Source organism: Bison bison, unplaced genomic scaffold (genome assembly GCF_000754665.1).
Source record: "Bison bison bison isolate TAMUID 2011002044 unplaced genomic scaffold, Bison_UMD1.0 scf7180017863408, whole genome shotgun sequence".
Classification (NCBI taxonomy): Eukaryota; Metazoa; Chordata; class Mammalia; order Artiodactyla; family Bovidae; genus Bison; species Bison bison.
Window position 1 is genome coordinate 132,743 of NW_011493980.1, and position 27,494 is coordinate 160,236.

At 48.1% G+C, this 27,494-nt stretch overlaps 1 protein-coding gene across 1 annotated transcript; it reads right to left on the minus strand.

Annotated features, from left to right (window-relative positions):
• Positions 1–16,394: 16,394 nt before the first annotated feature.
• On the minus strand, positions 16,395–17,348 carry LOC104983763 (olfactory receptor 6Q1). The gene has a single exon (XM_010833284.1). The coding sequence runs from the start codon at positions 17,346–17,348 to the stop codon at positions 16,395–16,397; it is 954 nt and encodes a 317-aa protein (XP_010831586.1).
• Positions 17,349–27,494: the final 10,146 nt, after the last annotated feature.

Below are 27,494 nucleotides of genomic sequence, written 5' to 3' on the forward strand. Positions count from 1 at the left end.
ACAAGCCGCGTAATCTGCTCAGCCTCCCTCCTGTATTCTTATAGGGCTTCCATAACTACTTCAACAAATGTGTGTTTATGCCACAAGTATTTATGAAGTGAGTTTCGTGCATTTTGGAGCAAGGAGGCAGGGATACAAAAATGCTCAAAATGTGTGCTTGCCTTCAAAGTGTTTACACTCTAGTTGGAAAGAGTAATAAATAATCACACATACCAGATATGAGAAGGGATGGCAGGAGTGGGAAAGTGATCCAGTTGGTTCAAACCATGGGACAGACTAAGGAAAAAAAAAAAAGCAAAAAGGAAAGGTTGGAAAGGCCAGAGGAAGCTCTATTATAGATATCGTCAAAGGTTTTCTTAGAGTTCCAGCTTTCTAGATAAGATCACAACCTAATCAGAGAACTGAAGGCAATCCCATCTTCTCCAAAGGTGTTAAAAGACCCAGAAGCACCCGCACTAAAGTCTCAGGTGGGCTCCTAAAGGAACTTTGCCTGACCTGCCTTTTCTACTTGTTAAGTTATTCCCAGAAGGAAATAAGAGTGGGGCTTTAATAGTCACATAAGCTGAGGTTCTTCCAGCTATGAAATGTGTGGGATGCACTGAAACATATTCCTCGGGCTATACTGTCTTTTAATCACAAGCCTTCTCTGTCGGCCGCACTGCTGGGATGAACACGGCGGCGCTTTGAAGGCGGGTCTCAGCTTTTGTGTCCTAGCTCCCAATCGTGTCTGGCACAAAGCAGGAAGCTTCGTAATCTGGAAGGACAGATGGTGCAGAATTGGATGGATGGAGACACCTGTGTTCATAAGACCAGCCTGTGAGTGAACTGATTTACGCAAGACCCAATGCTTCCAGGTTTCCAGTAACTCAACTCTTACTCCCCTCTTTATCACGGGTTAGCACAAACTTGGAAGATGAGATAACCTGTTAGCAAGGGTTAGCAGGGTTGTTTTGTTTTGTTTTGTTTTTTTCATAAAATTGCCTTCCTCCAAGGGCTGGCAGGCACAGTCCCCGATGTGGAGGAAGCCCCACCCCCGGCTCGCACCTTGCCTGTGCTGCTCCTAAGTAGTTCTTTCCTTCTGCCTCTGTCTCCATCTCACATGCTGCATTATATCCAAAAGGTTCGTCTCACCACTGAAGCCCAGGAAGGGGTTTTCTTCACCCAAGACGGTAAGATGCCAGCCACGTTTGACATTAAGAACATCTACCTCCTCCCAGACCAGGGTGAAGAGACCATGATGGTTGGACATTTTAAGCTCAGATCTCCTCCTGGACAAGAGCTGCTGGTAAATGACCGTAATGTCATCCGGGCAGAGGGACCCTCAGCGGTGAAGGCAGAGATCTCCGTAAGGGCCAGGCCCACAGCTTCTCTCACCCCCCAGCACCCAGCACAGACTGTTACGTTGAACTGACAGGACACTTGTAGGGCAGACTATTGACCTACACAACTCCGAGGCTGTTCGCAAATAAAACCTTCCAAAATCATTCTCTGGCTCCCAAAACAAAAGAGCTAGCTAAAGGCAAAAGTAATTAATAAATTATATACATGTGTAATATATATATAGATAAATTATGTATAAGCTCATTAAATGCCACTTTGTATCTTCAGAAGCATGATTGCATAATATTAAACAATACAGATTGAGAAAACATTTAAATATTTTTGCTATTGGACATTACACTGTTTTCCAATTTTTTTCCATTTAAATACCTCCATTGTGTTATAACTTGTGCATACATACTTAAGATTACCTCTGATTACTTGAAAGTATAATAAATACTTAGAAGTGGAATTTGGGATCGAAGAGTCTTATACATTATTACAGAATTACATGGCTTCTTATCAGAGGAAAAAATTGAGAGTTGAACTTAAAATCAGAAAAACAGGCTTGAATCTCAAGTTGCCACTTATCAGCTATATAATCACAGGCAAATTCTTTTGTTTCTTGACTTAATGTGTAAAATAAGAACAATCACTATGTTGTCAGGTTATTATGAGAATGAAAAAATTAATACTTAAAAACACTTAGCAAAGATACTAAGATACTTCAAAATAGTCAGCAAAGAAAAGTATACATAACTGTCAATTCGAGTTTATCCTGAGATAGCGATGTGTGTATCTGGAGCTGCTGCTGTTTTATTTTTATTTTTTCATTTGTATTAGAGTATAGTTGATTTACAGTGTTGCCCTCATTTCAAGTGTATTGCAAAGGGAATCTGTTATGATGCACACGTATCCACTCTTTATAGATTCTTTTCCCATATAAGCCATTACAGAGCATTGAGTAGAATTTCCTGTGCTATACAGTAGGTCCTTATTAGTTATCTATTTTACATATAGTATTGTGTTTATGGGAGAAGGCGATGGCACCCCACTCCAGTACTCTTGCCTGGAAAATCCCATGGACAGAGGAGCCTGTAGGCTGCAGTCCATGCGGTCGCTGAGGGTCGGACACGACTGAGCGACTTCACTTTCACTTTTCACATTCATGCATTGGACAAGGAAATGGCAACCCACTCCAGTGTTCTTGCCTGGAAAATCCCATGGACAAAGGAGCCTGGTAGGCTGTAGTCCATGGGGTCACGAAGAGTTGGACACAACTGGGTGACTTCCCTTTCACTTTCCACTTTCATGCATTGGAGAAGGAAACGGCAACCCACTCCAGTGTTCTTGCCTGGAGAATCCCAGGGACGGGGGAGCCTGGTGGGCTGCCGTCTCTGGGGTCACAGGGTTGGACACGACTGACGCGACTTAGCAGCAGCAGCATACAGTGTGTGTATGTCAACCGCAGTCTTCCCATTTATCCCTGTCACCTTACCCCCTGGTAACTATAATTTTGTTCTCTGTATCTGGAACTCTATTTGTTTTTTAGATAAGTTCATTTGTATCCTTTTTTAGATTTTACATATAAGCAATACCATATGATATTTGTCTTTCTCCGTCTAAATTACTTCACTCAGTATGACAATCTCTGGGCCCATGCATGTTCCTGAAAATGGCGTTATTTTGTTCTTTCTTACGGTTGAGTGATGCTCCATGGTGTGTGTGTGCGCATATATATACACACACCGCATCTCGTTTATCCACGCCTCGCTGGTGCCCGTTTACACTGCATCCATGCCCTGGCTTTTGTAAATAGTACTGCAGTGAATATCTGGGTACATCTATCTTTTTGAATTATGGTTTTCTCTGGGTATATATACACCTAGGAATGGGATGGCTGGATTGTTAGCCTTGTACCTTATGTTGGGAAATAGATAATGGATACCAAGCTTGTTTGCACAATGGGAAAATGACACATAGAGCCCCATTTGCCCTTTCCCTGACCCCTAGTATCTAAGGTTACCAGGTAGGGGACTGCTAATTTAAGTGCAGTTGCAGCTCAGATATCATGCCATACTTCTTGCAGTTCCGTCCAATTCATCCCGGAAGGGTTTAGCATCCCCTTATCTGAGTATCCATAACATTTTCCACATGGTTCTGTAGTAAGAAAGAGTAAGAAAATTACTGTAACGAGTATAAATGTCTTGTCCCCCGTCTCAGTGATTGCAGCCTGGTCCCTTCGGGCCTCACCTTAGTCTTGTGGGTCTGTTTCCACTCGTGTGACAGGTCAATGGCTGAATTCTTCCCCCATCCTAGGGGAAGAAGCAAGGGGGCTGATGAGCACGGGGGTAGAGTGCTCGCGTTGGTGGACGCAAGCTATGGCATTTGGAATGGGTGGACAGCAAGGGCCCACTGCAGAGAGCAGGGAACCATATCCAGCCTCCTAGGGTAAGCCACGATGTAAAGAATAAGAAAAAGAATGCGTGTGTGTGTGTGTGTGTGCACACGCGCATGTGCGCGTGCTCAGTCACTCAGTCGTGTCCGACTCTTTGTGACCCCATGAACTGTAGCCCTCCAGGCTCCTCTGTCCATGGGATTTTCCAGGTGGGAATCCTGGAGTGGGCTGCCATTCCCTCCAGTATATACACACATATGAGGGAGAGAGACTGCCACAACGTTGTCAATCAACTATACTTAAAAAAAAAAAAAAAGAGTAAAAATAAGCAAAAACAAATGTTAAGGGAGCAGACTCCCAGGGAAGAATTGAGTACCATTACTTCACATACACAAAGGGTGGGCCCCTTTGGGGTCATCACTCAGGTGTCTTCCCCCTCGTTTCTTCTTCCCCAGACCAAACAATCCTCTTACCAGAGCTTCCCAAGAAAGTTCATTCTGTAAGCATGACCTGAATCTCAGCTGCTCTCAATTTAGAAAGACTCTGCTTCCCAGGGCACACTGGCAGTATCTGGAGCCGTCTGGGGTTGTCACTTGCGGGGGCTGCTGCTGGCATTCAGGGGATAGAGGCTGGGGATGCTGGTAAACCCATTTTGATTTGCATTTCTGTGATAATGAGGGATGTTGTACCCTGTGATGCACAGCACAGCCCTTCACAGCGAAGGAAGATCAGTACCTAACGTCGGTGATGCTGAGGGCTGAGAAGCCACACGCTCGTGCCTTGGCTCCTGTCTGTAGTCTTTGTTTCTGATGCACGGTTGATTGGTGTCTCAGTTCTGTTTGGGTTGGGGGAAAATAAGACCCTTGAAATAAAAGTTAAGGAATTTAATGAGCCCACCGTTGAGGATGAACTTCCCAGAACATTCAGAATATTATCCTAGTTACTAGAATTTGTTGTGCAATCACAATGGTCAGGGCATTGTAGTAGGGCTTCCCTGCATCCACTCATTATTTCCTCATACAAGCTTCAAGATAGATATAATTGCTACCCCCAGTTAATGGAGGAGAAGCAAAGGCTTAGAGAGCTTAAACCCAAGGTCACTCAGCTTATAAACAGCAGAACGAGAATTTCAGCCCAACATCTGGGAGCCAGCCCTCTGTCTATGGAGCAATGATTCTAGTTCTTTCTTCTCCTTGAGATTTATTGGTTCCCATTCAGTTCAGTTCAGTTCAGTCGCTCAGTCGTGTCCTACTCTTTGCGACCCCATGGACTGCAGCACGCCAGGCCTCCCTGTCCATCACCAGCTCCCGGAGCTTGCTCAAACTCGTGTCCATCAAGTCAGTGATGCCATCCACCCATCTCATCCTCTGTCGTCCCTTTCTCCGCCTGCCTTCAGTCTTTCCCAGCATCAGGGTCTTTTCAAATGAGTCAGTTCTTCGCATCCAGTGACCAAAGTATCGGAGCTTCAGCTTCAGCTGGTTCCCCATAGACTGTGACATCTTACGAACTTATTTTTACCTGTTGATCCCTCCCTAATACCCTACACAGTACCTGATACATGGAATACATTGATAACTGAGCAAGAAAGGCAGGGAAGGGGAAGAGGAAAGGAATAAAGAAAGGGAGAAGGAGGTAAAGAGCGTTTTTAATTTCTTTAAGGTGAGGGAGGAGAGAGAGAAAGAAAGGAGAGGGAGGGGCCAGTCAGTGAGAATGGCGCTGAGCACTGCCCTGGGGCTGACGGCGCAGGTGGGCGCAGGTGCCGGTCAGCCTCCCCCGCTTCCCTCGTGCACCGTCTCCTCCCTTGCGCAGGTGCCCGCCGCCCTCTGCAGTGAAAATGTCCTGCGGGAGCCAGGAAGCCAGCCCTACCTGAGAAGGCAAATTGCTGCTCTCGCTGCCTTCCCTGCCCCAGAGGAGAGATGTCCACGGCACCAGGGAAAGAGGGAAGCTGGCCCTCAGTCGGCGGGCGGCCAGCGAGCAGTCAGAGGAGGTTTCAGATGAGAGCTGATATTTACATTAGGAAAATATGAAGGTGTTACTGCTCAGTCATGTCTGACTCTCTGCAACTCCACGGTCTGTCCATGGAATTCTCCAGGCAAGAATACTGCAGTGGGTTGCCATTCCCATCTCCAGGAGATCTTCCCAACTCAGGGATTGAACCTGGGTCTCCTGCATTGCAGGCAGATTCTTTACTTTCTGAGTTACCGAGGAAGCCCACATCCAGGAAAGATTTTTTTAATGGGAAAAAAATCCAGGGAAGAGGAGATCAAAAGATGGTGTCAATATGCCCTTCGCACATGCTACCTTATGACCTTTTATGGTTACACGTTCATTCTTTCTTTCATCAACCATGAGTTTGTCCAAATTTTGTACCTATTTTAATGTCTGGCATGTGGTAGGCACTCCATAAATATTGGGAGAAAGCCCCCCAGTGATTTTTTTCATTTTTTTTTATCAGAGTATAATTGCTTTACAATGCTGTGTTCGTTTCTGAGGTACAACAAAGCGAATCAGCTACGTGTATACATATATCCCCTCCTTGAATCTCTCTCTCACCCCCGACCCCACCCCTCTAGGTTATCACAGAGCACCGAGCTGAGCCCCGCTGGTGATTTAATCTATATTTTACTAAGATGGCATGCATTCAACAGATAACAACTGGCATCTATTGTATAGGTGCCAAGGTGGTGAGGCCCAGTCTTGGCCCCACAGAACTCGTGATCTGCTAAAGAAGAAGGATCATTGTATAATAGAAACTTGGCTCAAAGTTAATATTCATCACTTCAATCAGAGCTCAAGCACTGAGTCATGAAAGCAGGGAGAAACAACCAGTTCTAATGGAGGATAGGTAGGGAGACTTTTCACCAGAGGGGGTGACGTGTGATATGGGCCTTGAGCAACAGGTATTGTTTCAAAGGCAGTGAAACTTGATAAGGACAGTCCTGGGCAAGGAATAAATTAGGGAAAACTTAGGCATGAATGCAGTGAGCCTAGGGTGACTTGAGTCTAGACTGAGATTCGAGATGTAGGAAGCAGGTGGTCACATCACAGAAGGCCTTACTTGCCAGACTCGGAAGCGTGAACTTTGTTCTGTAGGACATAGGGAGCCACTGAATCACTCAATTAGAGAAGCAGTGGGTGTTTCGATATGTGTTTGGGGTGGTGGGTGCACTGAAAAGGAAAGAGATAGGGTTGGGAAGACCAGGGTCAGAATCCAAATGGAGGAAAGAGGTGAATGGGAATATATTGCTGCTCCGGTGCTCTAGCCACAAAGCCGATCAGTTCACTACAGAAAGCAAAGCTCTGAAGAGTTCTATCAAAGCCGTGATTTAGAAAAGCATGGAGACTTCCCTGGTGGCCCAGTGGTTAAGACTTTGCCTTCCAATGCAGGGGGTGCAGGTTCCATCTCCAGCAGGGAGTGAAGATCCCATGTGCCTTGCAGCCAAAAACCAAACCATAAAACAGAAGCAATACTGTAACAAATTCAATAAAGATTTTTTAAATGGTCCACGTCAGAAAAAAAAAAACTTTAAAAAAAAGGATAACTCCATACAAAAGGAGAGTCGATGTATGTAGGTGGTAAGCATTCCCATAAATATTCCTTACGTAAAATAGGCTGATGACTAAGTGCAGAGCTAAATTAGCTGTGGCTCCCACCTGCAACACCGCCACCGCGGCTGGTCAGTTCAGAGGGACAGCGCGTCCGGAGGTTGCCGAGTCACTGCTGTTTCACTGTAGCGTGAGGCATGCAGAGCCGCAGCTGTCAGGATTTCCGCCACCTGTGTTTCTGGCCCTGAAGCTGGGGACATCAGGCCATCTGGGAGGCCCATCGTAAGAAGACTGAGGCAGAGTGATTCTGCGGGGAAAAGCCGTCACAATTCGTATAACCACCTGACCACGGGAAAGTTCCAGAAGCTTCCACAGTCTGTTCTCTGACCTTGTTTCTCTCTCCTCCTTTAGACAGTGCTTCATGTGAGATGTGCCCCGAGGACCAGTGGTCCAACGGGGAGAGCGGCCAGTGCAGCCCCAAACCCATGACTTCCTGTCCTCCCTCCAGCTCTCCACACATGTCAGCTGTCTGCCCAGCCCTGCATTCCCTCCTCACTCTGGCCGTTTGGGGCATCTTCATCGGGCTCCACCACACCCCCATCATCTGAGCCAGGAAACCCCAGATCAGCTACCTTCTGCTGTCCACCCTGGCCCTCTGTTTCCCCTTCCCCTTCATGTTCATTGGCCCTCCAGGGCCCCTCACCTGTGCTGTACACCAGGCGGCTTTTGCAGGGGATCACCTCCACAACTTGTATGTCCACTGTGCTAGCCAAAACCATCGTGGTGGTGGCAGCCTTCCATGGCACCCGGCTGCATGCCCAGATGCAGAAGTTCTGGGGCCAGTTCTCCCCCAAACCGTCCCCAAGGTCTGTTCCCTGATCCAGGCAACCCCATGTTCACTCTGGGTGACCAGATGACCCCCACGACCTGTGACCTCTACAGAGCCTGGGCCCACAGTGACCTAAAGTGTGATGAGGGCTCCTTGGAACTGTTCTAGGCCATGCTGGGTTACTTGGGGATTACTTGCTGTCTGGTTAGCTTGCTGGTGGTCTTCCTGACCCCACCAGCTACCTGACACCTTCAGTGAAACCAAGCATATCACGCTCAGCACGTTGGTCTGCTCCTGTATCTGGGTGACCTTCATCCTCCACACACAGGAGTGCCCGAGGCAGGGACACAGTCCCTCTGGAGGTCTCTGCCATCCTGGCATCAGAAGCAGGTCTCCTGTTCTGCCTCTTCCTTCCCAAATGCTACATCATCCTTCTCCAGCCAGAACAAAACACAAAAGAACAAATGCTTGGCAGGCAGCATCTCAAGTGAGAAAATCAGTAGTGAGCAATAAGGCATCCCACCTGCTCAAGGATGCCTTCCCTAAGCTCCTCAGTAGGAAAATGCTGCTTCCTCTGAGCCCTGCACTGATCCAGACCCTCCCTGTCACTCACCTGCTTCTCTTCTTGTCTTTCATCCCATTAGAGGGAGATGAGACATGTTTGCAAATAATACCGCCCTTGATGGAAACATCTGGTCTCATTCGGTCTGTGACCCATCAGCAGTCAGCCAGTGCCTGATGCAAACAGGAGACGGGATAGTTGTTTGATGAATGAATGAATCAACTTCTGCAAAGGTAGTATTGGAAGAGATCCTTGAGAGGAGGTGGCAAGGTAGAATGGTTGGAAGAAGTCAGAAAGACTTGATTCAAATCCTCCTGGCTCCTCCATGGTGTAGCTTTAGGGACTTGAGCACATTACTTAACCTCTCTAAGCCTCAGTTCTCTGCAGTGCAAGATGAGACTAAGTCTTTCTCTTAGGTTGTTGTGATAATAAAATGGAAAAAAAAATGTGAAGGTTCTCAGCACTTACAAAACACTCAAAAAGTAAATAGATAAAGTCACCAAGTCCACCCTGACATTTTACAGATCAGGAACAGGAACTGATGCCAAAAGAGGGGACCAGTGAATCCAGGACACCATTGTCCAGATGTTAGGAGTCAGATGAGTAAGTTTCAAGCCATGGCACTTCCATTGCCCCAGCTGTGTGACTCTGAACAAGTGACTTAACTTCTCGGTACCTCAGTTTCCTTGTATTGTAAAGGAAGATAAGAATAGCACCTATTTTGTGGGGTTATCAATGAGGAGTAAATGAACTACTATTTATAAGACATTTATAACATTACTCTGCATATTGTAAAAGTATTCATTAAATAATTCAGTAAAATTATAAATAATGGCAAACCTGAATCTCTTGATTGACTGCCAAATAGCTGAAACTTTTATGAGACCCTTGCTCAGGCTAGATCATGGGGAGGAAACTTCAAAATGGTTAAAGAATAGTCTGTACAAACAAAGAGCTTGTAAGCTAATATTTCCAACCTAACCTGATCAGAGGGGACAAAAAGTATCTATTGTGAAACTGTTTATAAGAAGTGAATAGTGAAAAGTGAAAGCTGCTCAGTTGTGTCCGACTCTTTGCGACCCCACGGACTATCCAGTCCATGGAATTCTCCAGGCCAGAATACTGGAGTGGGTAGCCTTTCCCTTCTCCAGGGGATCTTCCCAACCCAGGGATCGAACCCAGGTCTCCTGCATTGCAGGCGGATTCTTTACCAGCTGAGCCACAAGGGAAGCAAGAAGGGAATAGGCAGTGGCCAAAAGGCAGGGTAGGAAGATTCTGATCTCACCTGTTCCCACAGGTACACTAAAATTACAGCTATTGATGAGAAAGAGCAACTATTGATGAGAAAGTCTTGCAGACTAGCAGAAAAGAGCTTTTGCAATTAAAGTTACAGAAAAAGAACCACGACAAAGCAATTAGGAAGGGCAGAAACATGGTACAGCCAAGACCCATACTCCCAGGTAGGCAGCCCACAAATAGGAGGCTAATTACAACTGCGGAAATTCTCCCCAGGGAGAGAGGGGTCCAAGCCCTACATCAGGCCCCCCAGCCCCAGGAGTCCTGCGCAAAGAAGATAAGCCCCCAGAACACTTGGCTTGGAAGTCCAGCAGGACTTACTTTCAAGAGAGCCAGAAGGCAACGGGAAACAGAGACACCACACTTAAAGGACACACAGAAAATCGCACATGCTCCACACGTAAAGCAGAAGCAGTCATTTGAAAGGAGCCTGGCTAGCTGTCTTGGACAGTCTCTGAGAAAGCAGGAGGCAACTGGGTCTCACCGTGGCGACAGAGACACTTGCAGCAACCATTTGGGGGCGCTCATGCAACCTGGTGATGACAAACCGTGGTGGTGGCAAGCGCCTCTTGGGAATCCTGCTCTAGCTTATTACTGCCAGGATGCTGCGCCACCCACCAGTCACCGGAGGCTGAATCATGTGCTACCAAAAAACCTATGGGTCATTGAAGAAATGAGAGAGGAAATTTGAAAAAAAAAAAAAAAAAACCTGGGGACTCCCTGGTGGTCCAGTGGTAAAGAATTTGCCTACCAATGCAGAAGACATGGATTCAATCCCTGATCTGGGAAGATATCCCATGTGTCATGGAGCAACTAAGCCTGTGCACCACAACTATTGAGCTTCTGCTGTAGAGCCCAGAAGCCTCAACTACTGAGCCCACGGACCTCAACCACTAAAGTCCACACACCCTAGAGCCTGTGCTCCAAGACGAACGGACAAAAAAAGCCACTGCAGTGAGAAGCCCGTGCACCACAACTGGTGAGCAGCCCCATGCAGCAAAGCAGACCCAGCACAGCCAAAAATAAAATAAACAAGCAAATAAAATTATTTTTTTTTAAAAAACCCTGGTATAAAAGACAATGAAAACTCCACTTCCGTGAGAGCACGAGGGCCCTGAGGCATCCCACAGGAACTGGGCACCTTCTGGTTAAATGATGGTGCTCTTGGACGGTCCTCGGGGAGGGGTGTTGTTGGACAGTGCTACACAGAATGTCAAGGCCTCCATGTTTCTGGGCAAAGAGACTCATCTTAAGTTCCTGCCAAAGGAGGTTCAAAATGCTTTCATCTTGGGGCTTCCCTGGTGGCTCAATGGTAAAGAATCTGCCTGCCAATGCAGGAAACATGAGTTTGTCCTGATCTGGGAAGATCCCACACGCCATGGACCAACTGAGCCTGTGAGCCACAACCATTGATCTGGTGCTCGAGAGCCCAGGAACTGCAACTACTGAGCCCCCTCGCAACTGCTGAAGCTCAAGCACTCGAGAGCCCAAGCTCAGCAAGGGAAGCCACTACAATGAGACAACCAAAAATAAATACATAAAATTGATTTTTGAAAATGCTTTTATCTTGCCTATGGCCAGCCAATAATTTTATTTGGGCCAATTAAGATGAAGTCACAAAGGAAACAAGCATATAGATTAAATAAGAAGACTCTGTCTAGAGAGAGAGAGTTGTAGCATCCCACAGTCCAAGTCAGCATTTTGACAAACGTGACTTAGGAATCAGCTGCCATGGGCTTGGAACGTGAAAACTGAAAAGTAAGAGACTAACCAAAGTCTGAAAAGCCTGAAAAAAAGAAGTGGGAATCCCGGCACAACTGCAAGGGATAAAAAGAATATGAAACCATAGAAGAAGATCCACTTGGTTGGTAGAGCAAGAGGCTTGGTCTATATTTCTTTTTTTTTTTTTTTTCCTTTTTTTGGTCTCACCTCATAACATGTGGGTTCTTAGTTCCCCAACCAGGGATCAAACCTGGACCCCAGCAGTGAAAGTGCTCCATCCTACCCACTGGACCACCAGGGAGGTCCTTGGTCTATATTTCAAATAAGAAAATGTAGATACAAAGAAGATAAGTACATAGGTCATGTGATTCTGGGGACTTCAGAAACTGCTGGTTGTCTACCAAAATGTGTTCACCCCTTTTCCCACAGTAACCAAATTGCAGCAGGCATTTGTCTGCCCACCTGTGGACTCTTGCTGGGAGGCAGAGATATTGCCTCATAAGCTCTGAGCTGAGAAGGAACTTTGAGACCAAAAATCGAAGCAGGCAACCACACAGAGTGCAATTCTGGAATTTATTGTTGGTGACTCACAGACAGGCAGGGTCGGGTGGACGAAGATCCCGAGGCGTTTGCAGCTGCACCGCACTTCACCAAAAGGGGTACAGGGGAATTTAGAGGGGCCAAAGCTAAAAATAGAATCGACCGCTAGGGAGAAACATGTCTGCCTCACCAGGATCAGGAGTTTTTCCCTGCATTTCCACGGTCATTAACCATCTGCGTCAGCAAAAGTCATGCTTTTGATTTTCATCTCAGATGAACGCAAGAGTAGAAGTTGATAGGGAACTTACCTTACTTGGGTGCATTCCTTGTGAGTAGGCTAAAGCTGAGTCACATGGAAGTGCGGGTGGGGTTGGACTGCAGGCCTAAGGTGGAGCTGACAAAACGAATTCAGTGAGGCTCGCACAGCTCTTCTGTGTGTGCTCAGTCGTGCCTGACTCTTTGTGGCTCCACAGACTGTACCCGCCAGGCTCCTCTGCCCGTGGGATTTTCCAGGCAAGAATATTGGAATGGGTTGCCATTCCCTCCTCCAGGGGATCTTCCTGACCCAGGGATTGAACCCTCGTCTCTTGCGTCTCCTGCACTGCAGGTGGATCATTTGCCATTGTGCCACCTTGCAATTACACGTGACCTGTGGCTAACTTCTCACCAAGAAAGGTCTGTAAAAATGATGATTGCCACATCTAGTGGAAAAACTAAGAGGTGAGCTGTGTCCCCTCTGTGCTGTATCCTCACCCTTCTCGGTCCTTGGAAGAAAAGCCGTGGCAAACCTAGACAGCATATTAAAAAGCAGAGACATCGCTTTGCCCACAAAGGTCTGTATAGCCAAAGCTACGGTTTTTCCAGTAATCATGTATGGATGTGAGAGTTAGACCATAAGGAAGGCTGAGCACCAAAGAGTTGACACTTTCAAACTGTGGTGCTGGAGAAGACTCTTGAGAGTCCCTTGGACTGCAAGAAGATCAAATCAGTCAATCCTAAAGGAGATCAACCCTGAATATTCATTGGAAGGACTGATTCTGAAGCTGAAGCTCCGATCTTCGGCCACCTGATGCAAAGAGCTGACTCATTAGAAAAGTTGAGATGGGATGCTGGGAAAGGTTGAGGGCAGGAGGACAAGGGGAAGACAGAGGATTAGATGGTTGGATGGCATCACTGACATGAGTTTGAGCAAACTTTGGGAGACAGTGAAGTACAGGGAAGCCTGGCATGCTGCAGTCCTTGGGGTCACAAAGAGTCAGACACGACTTAGTGACTGAACAGCAACACCACCCTTCTTCTCCAGCGGGACCAAATGTTGGTCATGGAAGGAGTAAGAAAGCCCCTGGGGATTGGCAAATGGTCTCTGTCATGACTCACACCTGTCCCTGGAGCACAAGAGCAGCCTAGACAATACATAAGTATATTGAGTTCTAGTGAAACTTGATTTACAGACACTGAAATTTTAATCTTATAAAATGTTTACATGTCATGAAATAGTATTCTACTTTTGATTTGTGATCAGCCATTTAAAGTTTAAAAACTATTCTTAGCTCACAGGTTGCTGTAAATCAGAGCTGGAATGGATTGGCCTTAGTTTGCCAACATCCAAGGGGAGGTTGACCCTAAAGATGCAAAGAAGCAAAAATAGAGTTAACATAGGTAGATAATAAACTCACGGTTACCAGGGGATGGGGAGGATAAACTAGGAGGTTAAGACTGACGTGCAGTGTGGGAGACCTGAGTTCGATCCCTGGGTCGGGAAGGTCCCCTGGAGAAGGAGACGGCCATCCACTCCAATATTCTTGCCAGGAGAATTCCATGGACAGAGGAGCCTAGTGGGCTACAGTCCATGGGGTCACAAAGAGTCAGACATGACTGAGCAACTTCACTTTCACTTTCAAGACTGACACATACATACTACTGCAGAAAAAGTAGATAATTAGCAAGGACGCGCTGCACAGCACAGGGAGCTCTGCTCAGTACTCTGTAATGGCTGATACGGGAAAAGAGTCTGAAAAAGAGGGGGTATATGTTCATGTGTGACTGATTCACTGTGCTCTGCTCCTGAATGTAACACAACTTTGTGACTCAACTGTACCCCAAAAGATTTTAATAAAAATAACAGAAGCATGGTTACCGAGGAACCTTGCATACAGAGGGCCAGCTGTAAGTTATACTTTGACTTTTGACCATGTGGAGAGTCAGTGCCCCTAAGCATTGTTCAAGGTGAGCCGTATAGCGTTGAGGCTTGCTTTCTTAGGTTTTAAACTCTCAGAAGAGAAAAGGTAAGATAACTATGGAAGTCTAAATAGTGGTTACCATTTGGGGGAAGAGGAGACTATGATTGGGAAGAGGTCTGCTGACGGCAGGTTTTGGGGGTACCAGTTCAGTTCAGCCACTCAGTCGTGTCCGACTCTTTGCAACCCATGGACTGCAGCACGCCAGGCCTCCCTGTCCATCACCAACTCCCAGAGTTCACTCAGACTCACGTCCATCGAGTCAGTGATGTGGTCCAACCATCTCATCTCTGTCGTCCCCTTCTCCTCCTGCCTTCGATCTTTCCCAGCACTGGGGGTACCCGTGATGGTTAATTTCTGGATTTAGTATTCAGTGTATTAATCTGCTGGTCACTATATAATCCGTTAAGCTATATGGTTATGTTGTATTCACTTTCCTAAATGTCTTTTCTAAAGATTTTTTCTGTGGATCCTTTTAAAAATCTGTATTGAATTTGTTACAATACTGCTTCTGTTTTATGTTTTGGTTTTTCAGCCACAAGGCATATGGGAGCTTAGCTTCTCGGCCAGAGATCAAATACTCACCCCCTGCCTTGGAAGGCGAAGTCTTAAGCACTGGCCCATCAGAGACGTCCCTCCTCTCTGTGTTTTATATTTCACAATAAAAGGGTTTAAAAAGAAAAAATTAAATAAAAATAATTGGATCAATTTATTAAAAAAGGAAAAGAAGAAGTGATGAGAAAGAGAAGCATGTGGTTCTGACTGGAGGCAGAGAGCTTCCTCCACAAAAAACAGAAAGATACAAGGAACCCGGATCCTCAAATGCCTCTTGAGCAGAACCAGCCACCAACATGGAGCACGCACCTCAGATTCTGGCAGTAAAGAGGAAGTCTCCTTCCTTCTTAAGCTAATATCATTAGGAGTTTCTTGTCATAGCAGAAGTAGCATTTTACTTTAATACACAATCCATATCTTATAAGCAGAGTACATCATGAAAAACGTTGGGCTGGATGAAGCACAAGCTGGAATCAAGACTGCTGGGAGAAATATCAGTAACCTCAGATACACAGATAACACCACCCTTTGGCAGAAAGCGAAGAACTAAAGAGCCTCTTAATGAAAGCGAAAGAGGAGAGTGAAAAAGCTGGCTTAAAACTCAGCATTCAGAAAACTAAGGTCATGGCATCTGGTCCCATCAGTTCATGGCAAATAGATGGGAAACAATGGAGACAGTGAGGGACTTCATTTTCTGGGCTCCAAATTCACTGCAGATGTGACTGCAGCCGTGAAACAAAAAGACGCTTACTCCTTGGAAGGAAAGTTACGACCAACCTAGACAGCACATTAAAAAGCAGAGACATCACTTTATCAACAAAGGTCCGACTAGTCAAAGTTTCGGTTTTTCCAGTGGTCGTGTATAGAAGTGAGAGTTGGACTATAAAGAAAGCTGAGCACCAAAGAATTGATGCTTTTAAACTGTGGTGTTGGAGAAGACTCTCGAGAGTCCATTGGACAGCAAGGAGATCCAACCAGTCCATCCTAAAGGAAATCAGTCCTGAATATTCATTGGAAGGACTGATGCTGAAGCTGAAACTCAAATCCTTTGGCCACCTGATGCAAAGAACTTGACTCACTGGAAAAGACCTTGATGCTGGGAAAGATTGAAGGCAGAAGGAGAAGGGGGCGACAGAGGATGAGATGGTTGGATGGCATCACCAGCTCAATGGACATGAGTCTGAGTGAACTCCGGGAGTTGGTGATGGACAGGGAGGCCTGGCATGCTGCAGTCCATGGGGTAGCAAAGAGTCGGACATGACTGAGCAACTGATCTGAACTGAATCCATAACTCGTGCCTCCTAGGCCTCTGTTCCCTTCCAGAGTACTCACCACTCTCCTTATAAAAAGCTAGGCAAGGATCCTGCACCCCACCCAACACCTGCCTCCTCACTGACCTTTCCAAGACCTGCAGGAGACGGCTCTTCCCAGAGCTGCGTTCACCTCTCGGTTTCGAAGGCTGTAGATGAGGGGGTTGAGCATGGGCGTGACGATGGAGTAGAAGACGGACACCACCTTGTTGAAGCTGATGCAAGAGGCCACTCTGGTGCGGGCGTACATGAAGAAGAGAGTGCCGTAGAAGAGGCTCACCACGGTCAGGTGGGCCGCGCAGGTGGAAAAGGCCTTTCTGCGCTCTGCAGCCGCGCGGATCCGAAGCAGCGTCCAGACGATGCGGCCGTAGGACGCGGCGATGACCGCGGAGGAGGCCAGGAGCACAGCCAGGGAGACCAGGAGGTCTGCAGTCTCCTTCAGGGAGACGTCCGAGCAGGCCAGGGCCAGCAGCGGCGAGGCGTCGCAGAAGAAGTGGTCGATGACGTTGGGGCCACAAAACCTCAGTCGGGACATGAGGTAGACGGGCAACACGGGGGTGAGGAAGCCCCCCAGCCAACAGGCGGCTGCCAGGCGCACGCAAGCCCCCCAGGACACCAGGGCCGCGTACCGGAGAGGCAGGCAGACGGCCACGTAGCGGTCGTAGGCCATGGCGGCCAGCAGGAAGCACTCGGTGGCGCCGAGGAAGGTGAAGACGAAAAGCTGAGTGAGGCAGCCTGCGTAGGAGATCCTCTGGCTTCCAGCCACCCCAAGGAAGCCTGCCAGCATCTTGGGCACCGTGACCGAAGTGTACCCGATTTCAAGGCAGGACAAGTGCGTCAGGAAGAAATACATGGGCCTATGGAGGCGGGGGTCGAAGCGCACCAGCACGATGATGGCCAAGTTCTCCACCAAGGTGAGCAGGTACGTGGTGAGGAAGAGCGAGAAGAGGAAGAGGCGCGTCTCACGCAGCTCAGCGAAGCCCACCAAGACAAACTCCGCCGTGTGGGTCTGGTTGGCGGTGTCGGGCTGCATAACTGGGGGCTCTCATAGCCTCGTAGGTAAGGACAACTCGGGAGAAACTGAGATACTGGACTGATGGATCTTTCACTTCCGGAGAGGAAAATAAATCAAGAGGCTGCCCTGAACTCAAGAAAAAAAAAAAAAAGAAAGAAAGAAAGACAATGTATAGCCTGTGAGGGGTTCCAGAAATTTCAGGACCAAGTGAAAAGTGGTAGATGGAAATAAGATGGAATATTAATGGGGAGTGCAACCCGTCTTCAAGAATCAGGGAAGTCTTCCTGGAGGGAGGGCTGGCTAAATTGGAACCTGAAAAATAAGTTGGTGAGATAAAAGAGAAGACATAGAAAAAGGATAAAATCTCGGCCCTCAGCGAGAACAACCTGCGTCTGGGAAACTTCCACTGGACGTGGTTTACCGTGGGAGTTAACAGCTCAGCTTCCCGGTTAAGCATTCCTGACTTCAAATACAAAAGAACCCAGCTAACAGGGTTGCGGTGAAAATTCAAATTGGATAATCCCTCTAAAGTATTTATCATGATTGGGTTAATAAATACTAGGGGTTCATACCCTTCAAGTCTATTCATATTGGTGCAAATGGCAGATTTTCGTTCTTTTTTATGGCTGAAGACTGTTCCACTGTGTGTGTGGAACACACATCATTCATCTGTTGGTGGACACTTAGAGTATCATGCTTAGTGCAATAAGTCAGAGAAAGAAAAATGCTGCATGTCATCACTTATATGTGGAATCAAAATGAAGCAAATGAATGAATACAACAAAACAAAAGAGACTCACAGATGTAGAGATCAAACTAGTGGTTACCCACGCGGAGAGAGAAGCAGAGAGGGGCAGGGTAGGGGTAGGGGATTTACAAGCTACCAGGTATAAAATAAATAAGCTACGAAGTTAGACAGCTTATTTATCTCTATAGGATATAGCACAAGAAACATGCCCAGTGTTTTATAAAAACTATAAATGAAATACAGCCTTTACATTGTGAGTCCCTATGTTGCACACGTGAACATATAGTACTGGACATCACCTATGCCTCAATAAAAGTACATACATACATACCATGGGGAATTTTTTAATGTTGACTTTATTCTGGAGTGTTTTTTAATGTTGGACTTCCCTGGTGGCTCAGACAGTAAGGCGTATGCCTACAGCACCGGAGACCTGGGTTCCATCCCTGGATCAGGAAGATCTCCTGGAGAAGGAAATGGCAACCCACCCCAGTATTCTTGCCTGGAGAATCCCACGGACGGAGGAGCCTGGTGGGATACAGTCCATGGGGTCGCAAAGAGTTGGACACAACTGAGTGACTTCACTTTCTTTCTTTCTTTATCCTGAAATAGATCATAGAGGAAAAACGACTTCACTGATCTTGAGAAGCAGGCTAGGACAACATCATGAAGTAACCAAGTTAAGAGGAAGGCAAAGGGTAACAGAGCGCCTTGAGGAGTTCTCAGCACAGGAGTGATGCAGAGAAGGGGGAAGTTAGTGCGCTGTGCTGAAGCAGGTCTGGAGCGGGGGAGACCAGTGGAGAAGAGCGGCCATTTCAAAGCTCTTGGACACTCTTCCCACTAGAAAGTGGGACCAATGGAAAGGAACGAAACCACGTCATCTATAGAGATGTGGATGAACCCAGATTCTGTCGTGCAGAGTGAAGTCAGTCCAAAAGGGAAAAATGTCATATATTAACGCATATATGTGGAATCTAGAAAAATGGTACCGAGGAACCTATTTGCAGGGAGCAATGGAGATGCAGACGCAGAAAACAGACTTGTGGACACACGGAGGGAAGAAGAGGCTGGGCCAGACTGAGAGAGTAGGGCTGACATATATACCCGACTGCGCGTGAAATAGACGGCCAGTGGGAACCTGCTGTGGAGCCCAGGAGCTGGGCTCGGTGCTCAGCGATGACCCGGATGGTGGGACGGGGCTCATGGGGAAGGACATGTATGTGTACAGATCACTGCTCCACATTGCTGTACTGTAGAAACCAGCACCACACTGTAAAGCAATTATCCTCCAATTAAATGTTTAATTTAAAATTTAAAAAATTTTTTAATGTTTTTCATTTAAAAAACATTTTTAACGCTTTTTGAAAAGAGAGGAAAAGGTGGGGTCAATGGCTGCTCCCCTTCAATTTGAGTTTTGTGGCTGCTTCACAACAGCAAGTGTGCAAGCCTCATCACTCAGTCACGTCCAGCTCTTGGCAGCCCCACGGACTGTAGCCCGCCAGACCCCTCTGTCCATGGGATTCTCCAGGCAAGAATACTGGAGCAGGTAACAATTCCCTTCTCCAGGGGATCTTCCTGACTCAGGGATCAAACCTGGGTCTCCTACACTGCGGTGGACTTTTTACTGTCTGAGCCACCAGGGAAGCGCGTCACAGCAGAGAAGGATGGGAGCGATGCTGTGGCAGTTTCCAGGCCTTAACACCGGCTTCCTCTGCCTGCTTCCTGGAGCCCAGCCCCCATGGCATGAGGAAGCCCAGTCTGTGGCAAGGCTCCGGTGGGGAGGGACTCAGTCCTCAGCGCCGGCCCTGACCTCCCACTCACCACCGACACCGCACACCAGCCAGGCGAGAGAGTCATCTGAGGCATGGACCCTCCAGCCCCGGACAGGCTGGCCCAGCTGACACCAGCATTACCTGCTGGGCCTTCCCCAAGTTGCAGATTTGTGAACTCAATAACTGAACACCGTTTCTGTCGGCCACTAAGCTTTGCAGCGGTTTGTTGAACAGCAGTAGATAACAAAAAGCATTACATACCAGTGGTGTGACCGCGGACACATGAGTCAATACCACTGAACCTTTGGAGGAAAACAAATCATGTTTGGCCTGTGGTTACAAATGCCTGAACTGGAATTTGAATCCAGGTTTGCCAAGGTCTAAAACCCTTGCTCTTTTCCTCTAAAAAATAATTGATGCCAGGTTCCCTCTGGCATCAACATTTCATGATTTCCTGGCAATGAAAGCTTGTAGAGATACAAAATCAGAAAGAAAGAAGGTCAAAGTCTTCAGATTGCTGTGTGTATCTTCACCACGCCTAAATCCAGGCTCCGACCTCCCCACAGTGAGGGTGGGGGGGAGCATCTGTAAACGCTGGTTTCCTGAACAAATAACTGCACTGCAGCCCAAGATGCTTTGTGCCTCTGCTGACTCCAGGAAATTTCAGAACACCCTTCCTGCACACTTCGCCCCTTTGCAACTTGGCTTACAATGTAGCATCCTGGGCGCAGTGCTCACCCTTCCCAAATGTCTTCCCTACTGCACACAGATGCTGCAGAAACCTGCCTTCATAGTAAAGCTTTTCAGAAATGTTCATTCTTTTCTGTAGTCATTAAAAGCGCAAGATTTAGAGTCCAACAGATCCGGGATCACGCCCTGTCCCTGCAACTCACCAGCTTGGTTGCCTCATCCATGAATTGTTAGTATTATTTCTAAATCTTGCCAGCCTTCCTGGTGTGACTCAGGTTTGATAGTCTCATTATTTAGTAGGAAGACTTTTCTCATTCCTCCAGATGTGTATGCAGATCAGACCACCAAAATGCACAGGATACCAGCTCTGTGCCAGCTGTACCAGAGGGGCATTCAGGCAGAGAACAGGTGCCCCAGCATCCACCATGGACCTGGCACAGAGCAGGTGTTGCCTTATAATAGTCTCAGTTCTCTGATCCATTGCTTAGAGATAGGATGCCAGAACCTGTGGGGGCCTGCATAAAATCCAGATGTTACCTTGAAAGCACAACTTTTATTACTCAGCTGCTGGTGGAGGAAGTCAAACAGCAGGATATTTTAAGCACATGCTCACAGCAAAGGCCCACACTTTCCCTTCCTCACCGTGAGCTGCTGATAGCTGGCAGCCAGGCCAGGGGCTACATCCCCACCTTCTTTGCCTCCAGACAATGATGTATTTCATTTGGGGGCTGGGACGTGTGTGTGGCATCACCGACTCAATGCACATGAGTTTGAGTAAACTCCGGGAGTTGGTGATGGACAGGGAGGCCTGGCACGCTGCAGTCCATTGGGTCGAAAAGAGTCAGACACGACGGAGTGACTGCACTGAACTGACTGAACTGATGTGTGTGTGTGATTTTACTTTTTTTTAATTGGAGTACAATCGCTTTACAATGTTATATTACATTCTGCTGTACGACAACATGAATCAGCTGTATCTTTACATGTATCCCCTCCCTCATGAGCCGGGCTGGGATTTTTAAGAAGCAGGTGTGCCTTGCCCCCTCTCTGCAGGCTAACTCCCTCCCTATTCACCGGCTTAGTTCCGTACACTTAGCTCAGACCTCGGGGACAACAGAACCGCACAAGGAGCCTGGCTCCCTGAGGAAAACCAGTCACACCTCCAGGAACAGGAGTCGTCAAACTCCTATGAAGAGCCAGACAGTGAGCGGGAAAGATGGGACTCAAGTCCCAGTGCATCTGATAGACACGTGTGTGCTTTCGCCATACACACACACATGCACGCACACACGCACACACACGCACATGCACACACATATGTGCACACATGCACGCACATACACATGCACGCTTATACGCGCGCACACATGTATGCGCCTGCACATTCGCGCGCACACACAAACGCGTGCCCGCACACATGCACATGCGCGTGCACACACATGCACACGCACACACATGCACACTCGCGCACACACAAATGTGTGCCCGCACACACGCACGTGCACGTGCACACACATGCACACGTGCACGTGCACATAAACGCACGCACATACACACGCACACACATGCACACTTGCACACACAAACGCGTGCCCACACACACGCACATGCATGTGCACACGCATGCACATAAACGCACGCACATACACACGCACACACATGCACACGCACGCGCGCCGTGCCATCTCCCTCTGCCATCTCACGTCACCAAATGACACACCTGCGCCCCTCACCGCCGGCCCTGGCAGTAAGGTTCGCTTCTCTGCGCCTCGGGGACTGGTTGGAAGAACCCCTTGGGTTCCAGCCACCGCGGGAACCCAGTGAGACCGCCAGGCTTATGAACCAGCCCGGCTTCCTCTCCGAGGCTGAGAGAACGTTGTCAACCGGGTGCCGGGCTGGGGACAAACGGCCCCCACTGGGAGGAGAGGGTCACAGGGAACCACCTCTGAACCAAGAGTGAAGGCCACCCCGGAACCTGAGCTGACTTAGTGTTCTCCAAAGGTGCTGCCCCCTTGGCTGAGGATGTCCCTGACACATATGGAAAAACAGTTTGGAGCCCACGCAGGGAAGCTAAGATGGGTCCCTGCAGCTGTCGGCTGGCGCAGCTGCATGATGAGCCGGGTGGGAGAGGCTGGATTTCCCCCTGTTCCGGTTCTCTCTACCCAGCCTCTGGGAGACGGGGCCCCAGGGGAGAAAGGACTTGGAAAAGGAGCATACTAAGACCAGACAACGATTTCAGAAAACAGCGACCGAGCCACGGGGAGCAGGCAGTGGGGGGTGCTGGGGGCGAGAGGCAGACGGAAGGGGCTACCAGACGGGCAGGAGCTGCGAGCTCTGCTCCCCGCCCCCTCTCTGCTCTGGGTCCCTGCAGGGGGCAGCAACACTCACCCCACTTTCAGGCACACAGCCCCCTGAGTTCACAGCACCGTCTTCAGAGTCAGAGAAGATGAACTTGATCCTGGCCCCACCCTGGCTGCATTTTGGAGAAAGTTCCTCGTCTTGCTGGGCTTCCCTTTTTTCTGTCCTCCAATGGAGGGCATAATATGTATCGATTTGCAGGGCTGGTCTAAAGATGGAAGGAAGTAGCATTAAGTGAAAGTTCAGGGCCTTTGCTCTTACTTCAGCCCCTCTGCCCTTCTGCATGGTTTCCTCCTGCGCTTCCTTCAATTCTCCTAAACAAAGAGACCCTTTCTGACCACCCATCTGAAAATGCAGCTCCCGTCACTCTCTGACTGGCTGAGTGCCTTGATACTTTTGGCCACGGCTTCATTGTCATAGGTTAGATATTTGTTTGCCTGACTATAACACCGCGCATGCAAGGAAGCCCCTTGAAGACCATGCCTGTGTCTGTCTGTTCATCACTGTGTTGCCAGAGCCACAAAGAGTCCCTGGATGCAGTCTGAGTGCAATAAATACACCGATATTTATTTGTAATAAATTGTACATTATATAATTGTACATGTAAATAAATTGTAGTAAAAACAATTGGATACCCACGCAGAGCATTCTGCTGAGCCAGAGAGCTGTTTCCTTTCCAAGTCCAGCCACCCGTTGAAGGGAATGGGGGAGAGGGAGGAAGCCCACCAGCATTTATGGAAGAGCACCTTCCCGCCAGTCAAAGCCCGTGTGCTGGAGCGGCCTACCCTCAACTGGCCTGGGGTGAGAATCAAGTGGAGTTGACTTTTGCGTATAATTTCTTTTCTTAGCTACTAGATTTAATTTTAGGGCTTCCCTAGTGGTTCAGACAGTAAAGAATCCACCTTCAACGCAGGAGACAAGGGTTTGATCCCTGGATCAGAAAGATCCCCTGGAGAAGGAAATAGCTACCCACTCCAGTATTTTTGCCTGAAGAATTCCATGGACAGAAGAGCCTGGCAGGTTACAGTCCATGGGGTCGCAGAGATTTGAGCTCCTGAATTTAAGTTTCCAAAAAAACAGTATTATATCAGCTGTTCTCAAACTTCACTCCACCAAGCCCTAAATTTCCCCAGTTGCCAGGTGGCTGCAGAGAGGCACCCACCGCGTGGAGTTCCCACGAGCCCTGCTTCAACAATTAGGAAGCGGCAGAGTCCAGATGAGAACACAGCTCCATCTGACCACAGCCCACCATCTTCCACCGAACCAACTTCCGCGGCAGCTGGCTTTCCTGAAACCAAACCTGGTCAGTTACCTGGGAGTTCTCTCGTTATTCCAGCTGCTTCAAAACTGAGTAGGCATGGCCCGTCCCTCAAAGCTGCTCACGGACAGCCTCCTCACGAAGGGGACAGATGGGAAGCGGAGGCATAGCAAAGAAATGGGAAGGGTCTCCAGTCATAGATACAGCAGAGACCCCAGTCCCAAGGCAAGCCAGAGAGCCCACTGCAGCAGCAGGGATCCAAGGTGGACAGAGCTTTCTGAGCTCCCAAATAGGAATAATACCTGCTCTTCCTGACTCCCAGGACATTATGTGAATCAATGCATAGTCAATGTGCAGGCTCTTTGAAAGCTTTAAAGACAGACTCCAGGAAGCCCTTCTTATTATGTTGATTCCATTCCTGATGGTCTAATGATGACTGCAGAATTTCAAAAAAGGGGAAGCCTTGGGGATGGCAACCTCAGTAGGGCCCTGGGTACGGCCTTGAAGTTGCACTTGAATAATAAGAAAATCGATTTTTGCTTATGCTGTAGTTTATTTGAGGTATCTTGAGAGGGCAGGCAGAGATGAAGGGGGCCTAGAGCCCCAAGGGCCCCTTGACAGCCCTACTATATGTGAGCTGAAGCAAATCAGTTGAATTCTGTGTGCCTCGGTTTCCTCACTTGAGAAGTAGATTGATATTTAAAAGCACAGTGAACAGACTAAGGACACAGCTGGGGAAGGAGAAGGTGGGAGGAATGGAGAGATATTTTACCATATGTGAAATAGAGCCTGTGGGAATTTGCTGTATGAATCAGGGAGCTGAAACGGGGGCTCTGTGACAACCTCGAGGGCTGGGATGGGGTGGGAGGCTCTCGAGGGAGGAGACATACGTATTCCTGTGGCCGATTCATGTTGATGAATGGCAGGAAACAGCACAATATTGTGAGGCATTATGCTCAGTAAAAGCAATTTTTTTAATTTTTTAAATAAACCAAACCATAATGACTCTGTAAAGGAGTTTTTGAAGGAAAAAAAGATGAGATGACAGGTTGGGGCAACTGAAGGCAGATTGGGTTACCCTGGTGTGAAGGCTCTTGACTAGGTGTGGTGTCTCTTTGGTTGGCGATGAGTTTTCCGTTTGCCGCCTTCTGCTTGCTTTGTGCTTCTTAGTTCCCAGCCTTGATGTCAACCAGAAGCTAGCCAGCCCATCACCATGCCCGTGAATCTCCAGAAGTGTCACTCCCTACCCCTGCTAGCTCTCTGCTTGTACTCCAGGAAGAACACACAGGTCCCAACGTGCTCAGAACCTCGGGGGTGGTGGCAGAGGCAGGCTCTTCAATCTCACTGAATCCCCAGTTCAAGGATCACATCTTTTCTGAACCAAAGAGAGGGGGCAGAGGTCCCCCGCGAGCTGAACCAGGAAAGGGAAGAAACAGGAGTTGTCACCAGCTATAAAAGAACTCATCTCCCGTGTACGTACCTCTCTCTCACTCCCGAGGGTGACCCAGTACCTCTCACTCCCCAGGGGTGACCTGTGAGATCAGCTCTCCATGGAGGCTCAGTGCACTCAGACAACAAAGGACAGAAGACAAGGAATCACGGAAAACCCTGCCCCACGGGGCACGCAAAAGCCATATGGGAGCCCGATTTGTAGACTAGCTGGACAAACACCCACAGGGGCCAACCTAGGAAGGTTGCCTGGCAGCTGGACTCCGGCTCGGTCTGTGGCTCTGACAACTCTGTGTGCATGCTCAGTTGTTCGTTATGCCCAACTCTTTGTGGCCCCATAGACGATAGCCTGCCAGGCTCCTCTGTCCATGGAATTGCCCAGAAAGAATACTGCAGGGGGTTGCCGTTTCTTACTCCAGAGGATCTTCCCAATGCAGGGGTTGAACCCCTGTGATCTGTGTCTCTGGCATTCACAGGCGGGTTCTTTACCACTAGCACTGCCTGGGAAGCCCTGACTACTCTGGGGTAGGGTAAAATGAAATCTCAAGAGTTCCAGACTTACCAAGGTTACAATGAGGTCTTCCTCTACTAGGTTAGGTGGGTTTTACCCACCTACCTACATGCCCTTTATCCCTGGGTGGGGAAAATCAAGACTAATAACAATGAGTATGACTGAATAGCCTGTTTGGTTCAGGCTCTGTGCAATTCAGATGTGAAACACCCAGCCTCAACCCGCATGAAGTCCAGAGTCCCATAGAGGCTGTGACCGAGCATCACTTTTACCCTGAACGTGCGTGCTTGAGAGCTAAGTCACTTCAGTCATGCCTGACTCTGTGTGACCCTATGGACCACAGCTTTCCAGGGTCCTCTGCCCCTGGGGTTTCCCAGGCAGGGGTACTGGAGTGGGTTGCCATGTTCTTCTCCATTGTTGGATTACAGGAGACTGCGGAATCAAAGTTAACAGGACTCTGGAGCTGAGTAGTTCTTTAGCCTACATATGAGCTCATTCTCCTTGATTGCCTATGACTTGGGTCCAGCCTTAATGTTTCAGGTGTTTTAATGTTAATAATAGTTATTATTAACTAAATAATAAAGCTATCTTCCCAACTAACCAAGTCTTACCCTTTTACCCAACCTCACAAACCTAGCTCAGTGTAAAACATCATAGACTTGGATTTGTATCCCACATAAGCCTCTGCATGGATCTGCTACTTGGGGGAAGTCAATCTCTCTGAGCCAGTTTCCTCATCTCTAAAGTTAGGAAGAAAATACTACCTGACAAAGACATGCTTAGAGATAAATGAAGCAAGGGTCTGCTCACCCAACAGTGGATGTGAGACGGTTGCACATAAAACTCTGGGCTTCTCTAGGCAGGGAGGATGTTTAACAGCAGCAGACCTGTATCTGTGCTCATTGGGAAAACCCCTTTCCAGTTCCGACCCAAGTAGACCCAATCTTACTTCCCAAGACTACAAAAACCATCTTCTGCACAAACATACTAGGTTGATTAAAAGCAATTAATTAGGGGGACATCCCTGGTGGTCCAGTGGTTACGACTCTGAGCTCCCAATGCAGGGGGCCCAAGTGTGATCCCTGGTCAGGGAACTAGATCCCGCATGCCACAGAAAAGATGGGAACAAAGATCTCATGGCTGCAAAGAAGACCTGGCACAGCCAAAGAAATAAATGATTTTTTTTTAAGCAATTAAGAAGACCATCATGCCAGCAGCCCAGGGACATTCAGGAGGGAGGAACAGCCTGGAGAACCAAGAAACAGAGGCAGGTGTCAAATTCTGCTCTCAAATTCAGGTCCTGCGGGTTCCTGTCTGCCCCCTCCTCCCCTTGCCTTCCAGAGCATCTCTGCCCTGACAATGCAAACCAACCCCGTCC

Excerpts from the sequence above, each read along its gene's own strand:
- LOC104983763 (XM_010833284.1), bottom strand. The coding sequence starts at position 17,348 with ATGCAGCCCGACACCGCCAACCAGACCCACACGGCGGAGTTTGTCTTG.